Genomic DNA, 5,255 nt, shown 5'->3' on the forward strand with positions numbered 1-5,255 from the left:
GTAACAATAGTAATGTCCACTGTGACAACTCACCCCAGCATGGACCAGCACAGCATAGAGGGCGTACACCAGTGGGCCTCTGCCCTGCTGAGACATGTATGGCTGCATGTCAAGACACTCAGGATAGTGCATGTGCTCAGCAATTTTTTCCCCTGTGAGATCCGAGAACCGTTTCAATACAAGCATAAGAACTTTTGGTGCCTTCTGCAGGGTCAGGGTCTTGCAGGCTGGCCTCTTCTTCTGACAAACACCACACTGGTAGGCATTCTCCCCTTCCAGCCATTCAGGCTTCACCAAGTGCTCCAGTGCATGCTGCACACTGGGAGCTGCCGTGATGTCTAGCATAATGTCCAGGTAGGGGTCAAAAGTGTCTGAAAGGCCACAGCAGTGGAGACACTTGATTTGAGATCTCCAGCACCCTCCAAATATCTGGCGCATGAGGGTAGGGTCCTTGGAGTGAGCACCTGGCTGCTTGTGTCCACGCAGACAGGCTTTCTGCATGGCATGGAGAGTGAAGAGCAGAAATTCATGGGCATCTTCCTGCCGGGATTTGTGGAAGCCAGCAACCAAAGCAGGCAGGGGCTGAATGACATCCCCAGGGTGGCGGAGAGCCCGTGTCACGTGGGCTTGCATCACACACAGCATGCAGACCCTGTGACGAGGACAGCGTTGGCAGTGCTCCTGGGATAGCATGTAGTTGGCCAGGGGAGGTGTGTATGTCAGGCACTGCAGGGCTGCATTCACGTAGCAAGTGTTTCCCATGTTCTGCAGCCCAGCACCAGCTGCGGACGGTCTCTGCCAGTTCAGACAAAGTTTCCCTCTAGGAGCCAGCAGTGGCCCCACAGGAGCTGAATTCTTATTTAAGTGTACCTCAGGGCAAGGTGACAACGATGACTCTGCAGGTAGAGAAGAACCCAAATGGACTTTAGCATCAGCTGCATTTGATGACCATTCAGGTTTTATACAGTCATCAAAGTGAGACTCACCTCCACAGTGGAGTGAAGCTGCCTCCATGTCTCCAGGAGCAGTGACCACCAGGTTTCCCTGCTGCAGCTTGAGAGGAGAGAGCTTCTCCTTCAGAGCTGGCCTTCAGATGACAGCCTGTTTCATGTTTTCAGCCTTTTATAGCTCAGCCTCCTGACCACACCCACTAACTTCCTGCCAGATCCACAAATCACCAGCAAGCACTTAATAGGATTAGGGATTTGGGTGTGGTCAGTTCGCTTCCTGGATCCCAGGAGCATTTTTATAAGCACATTTCATAAGCATTTTGAGGTGTGCACAATTTCATATTGGTAATATCTCAGAGATAGTGAAGTTTTTACTTATTAAAATGTTTTTTTTTAATTTTTAAACCACTTTCCTGAGGAAAATATACATTTCAATTCCTTCTCAATGAACCAAGTCATGCTGGACTTGTCCTGACACATTTTCATGATGGTTTTGAATTCAAAAGGAAGTCCTTTAGGAATATGCCTGCTTGTCTTTGGAAGAAATATCAACAAGGCAGGGAATACCAGTTAGAATAAGTTTTCTATTATGTTCACAATAATGTTCCTTCCAGTACTCATGTATCATATGTACAGACTTCTCCAACCAAATGCCAGCACTCATATAGGGTCATAAATAGTTTAAATAAGATTAATGGATGAAGGTGTTCATTCTCTGGTTCCTTACCTCTGTCAAATTGCCTTCCTCAGTGGAATGATCTGGAACATAGTTTGAAATATATTTGTCTACCTCTGTTGGCTTATAAAATGGACAGCCTTCCATGTGTGCAGCTTGTGGAGGGCTCTGAAGGAAAGCATGGAACCCACCTCTCCGCCCAGGGTGGGGACCAAGTATTGACAGATATAATCAAAATCTGGAAACCAGAGAAGAATTTCAAAGAACAGATTGCAAAATGATTTCTCAGAATACCACCAATGGTTTATTCATCTCTATATTTGAGTCTTTAACAAAACTTCTAGAAAATTATGTACATGTGAGGAGTCCACCACCAGTTTTCAAAAAAATCATCATTTTCAAGTCACAAGTTGTTTATTCCAAACTCTAGAGGGGAAGAGAAAGACCTGGACTTTTAAAGGAAAAACTGAAATCATATCATTCATCTCACAATAATGTGTTTCTTACAAACACTTGAACCACTCAAATGTATTTCTTTTAACAAATGCATCTTTAAGTGTAAAGACATAAAAATCATCCTTCAGACCACAGTAACCCAAATTCATATGAACTCAATATTATCTTTCATTTCTTATCTACTAAGTGCCTGAGAACCATTTAAGTGTTGTTTTTGTGAACCTGTATATAAATAAGTATTAGCTCAGAAAGGTTTACACAGATGTCCAGGTAAGTAACATTGATCCAGGACCCAATGATTTCCAAATCAGATACATGGAATACAGAACTGAGATGCAAATGTGTGAGTCATTTTTTAACAGGAATGTCCACAGGGATTAGGTTGATTGCATTAGACAAGGCATCTGATCCCATGGCCTCAGGGCAGTATCCAATGTCCCTCCATTTCCTCTGACATCTAGGAAGCTGACTCTGCTCCTGTGGTGTTTGCCCAGCAGCCCCCTGCCTGACAACCTGCTGACAGACCAGAGGTGGGCAGATGGACCTCAGGATGGATTCCCTTCCCAATGGGTTCTTCAGATTATGGCTGGGGAAAAGAGTAGAGGAGAAACAGGAAATGATGGAGGTGTAGGTCCTTGGGTAAGCCTCACTTCACTGTAAACAGAGGGTGTTTGCATTTAGAAAGATTATATTAATCATTCAACATTTTAATGACTGCAGGAAGAGTCAAATTTCAGAGGAAACATTCTCCACCATTCTGAGTTCTAAGGGCAGGTGGAGGAGTCTTATGGAAACTGGTCATTTTTGCCATGGGCATTTCAAACTGTAAGTTGAACAAATTAATGGGCTTAAACCTGGTAGTTCCATCCATGCACATGTCAAGCCTTCCCCTGTTCATCCACTTTCTACACATTTCCCCTCCCCTCTGTCTTCAATTTCCATCTTTCACCCTGGCCACACCCTATCCAGTCCTTGAGGATCCCTCCTCTACCTTTGGGTCATCTGTTTCCTTCAGTTTCCACACATGAGAGAAAACACTGGAGCCTAGGACGTCACATCTTCCAGTTGCAGGCAAGCTCTTAACAATGACAGGATTTCCTTCCTAATGGCTGATATGAGTGGTTAGTTTATTCTTTGCTTTTTCTCTTGTGCCCTCCTCAGTTTGGGTAAATATACAGGTGAATGTTGGCTCCACAGAATAGGTTTCTAAAAGTCCCCCCCTTTCAATTGCACAGATGCATTTTGAGAAGCATTGTTTTTAGAACCTCTTTAAAATTTACTAAAACTCAGCAGTGATCCTATCTACCCATGAATGTTCCTTGGGAGAATATTTACAACAACTGGTTCAATTCCATTCCTGTTTTTTCAATATATACTGAGGTCAATTTTGAAAGGTTATGTGTGCCCAGAAATTTGTCCATTTCCTCAAGATTTTCAAATTTATTTTATATACATATATTAAAGAATTCCTCATGATTCAGGATTCTCTGAGTTTCTATGGTGTCAGTTGCAATGTCTCCTGTCATCTCTAATTTATTCAGGTCCCCCGCCTCTCCCCTGTTATTTTTGTTTATATTTTCTGGTTCCTCTAGCAAAAGGTTTTTCAACTTTATTTATTATTTCATCACAAAGGTTCTTTGTGTTATGTATCATTGTTCTTGTGTGTTCACTTCCTTTCTTTTGTGATATTTATTATTTCATTTGTACTACTGTGTTGGATTTGGGTGTTTCCTTAGGCTGTTTATTGGAGATTACACACACACACACACACACACACACATACACACACATATATGTATTTAAATGTATATATATAACTAGGCACTCACTGCTAGAAGCTTCCCTTTTAGTGCTCCCTATTGTGGCATCCCACAAATTTTGCTATATTATAATCCCATTTCCATTAGTTTAGCAACATTTTTTAAAAATTTATCCTCTTTACTTTTCAAAGATTTAGTGTTTCTTGAAAATAATATAGAATCATCTGGCAAAGGGACATCACATTGTGGGTAACAGACTTGACTCTGTGGTCATGAGTTCTGCTCAGTGTACAGGGGAAAAGTATTTGTTTCTCTGTGAATATGATATTTTTCTATTCTTTTCTTTGTAATTCAGAAAATTCTAAAAGCAAGCCCCTGAGGAAGGCAGACCTGACTCCAAGGAGATGAGGCAGTGGACGGGTCATTCCCCACAGCCTCAGCCACACAGACCCATCAATCCCAGAATGTGAAAGGCAGCAGTGGGTCCCAGGGCTCCCCCACCAGAGGAGGAGGACCCCAGATAAGTGGAGGCCTGGGTATATGGAGAGCCAGGGGGTGACATGGATCAATGAGCATGGGTTAGATCCTGCATGCTTCTGTCTCTGTAACTGAATTGTTCATCCCAGTCCCCTGAGGGCCTAGCCTGGGAACTCCTCACCAGGCCAACTGGTCTATTGAGATGCTGCCAGAGTCCACTGTACCTCCAAATAAGTATCATATCCAGCCAGGATGTTGTGCATTTGTTGAAACCTGACTCCATATCCTCTCTTTCAGGATCTCCAGTTCTTCCTACTAGTGCCCCTGTCAAATCTGTGCTTTGGGAACAACCCTAGAATCTCAAATAGCATAGTAATCAATAGGTCCCCCATCTGAATCCCTCCTAAAAATGCAGTACTGAACTCAGACTAGAAAATCTGTCCTTTCTTGGTAATGGAGCCATGGCTGTGGTTCTGCTGATACACTGAGAATTTCATTTTCCACCCACAGGTGAAGGGCAAGAACTGTGGGATTTTTGGACACAGAACCAGGATCAGAAGATGCCCAATGAAGTGCTGGGATGGGGCACTTTCCCCACAACCCTTGGGCCCAAAGGAGAAAAAGAACCAGGCACCAAAAAGCCTGCAAATCTCCAGAACACAGGGGACTTTAACCAGCCTGCGGGCAGAAGGACCCATGCAAAGGTGAGCATTGGAAATGTGGTAGTCTCCCTCCAGCACTGCAGCCCAAGCTAGCTGTCTCTCCTTCTCCATACCACTGCACTTCCATCTCCAGGCAGTTACAGAAAAACTGGAAAAATAGTCAAGAAGTCTAGGGTTGTGGCTCAGCTGTAGAGTGCTTGCCTAGCATGTGTGAAGCCCTGGGTTAAATCCTCAGCACCATGTAAAAATAAATAAATAAAATAAAGGTATTGTG

At 43.5% G+C, this 5,255-nt stretch overlaps 1 protein-coding gene across 1 annotated transcript; it reads right to left on the bottom strand.

The window, feature by feature from the left end:
* Window positions 1–6: 6 nt before the first annotated feature.
* On the bottom strand, window positions 7–1,014 carry LOC107134044 (ubiquitin carboxyl-terminal hydrolase 17-like protein 6; the record flags this gene model as incomplete). The annotated part of the gene is made up of 1 exon (XM_048797788.1): window positions 7–1,014. A coding segment is annotated over exon 1 (1,008 nt), but the record flags the coding sequence as incomplete, so codon positions are not given.
* Window positions 1,015–5,255: the final 4,241 nt, after the last annotated feature.

Source organism: Marmota marmota, unplaced genomic scaffold (genome assembly GCF_001458135.2).
Source record: "Marmota marmota marmota unplaced genomic scaffold, marMar, whole genome shotgun sequence".
Taxonomy (NCBI): Eukaryota; Metazoa; Chordata; class Mammalia; order Rodentia; family Sciuridae; genus Marmota; species Marmota marmota.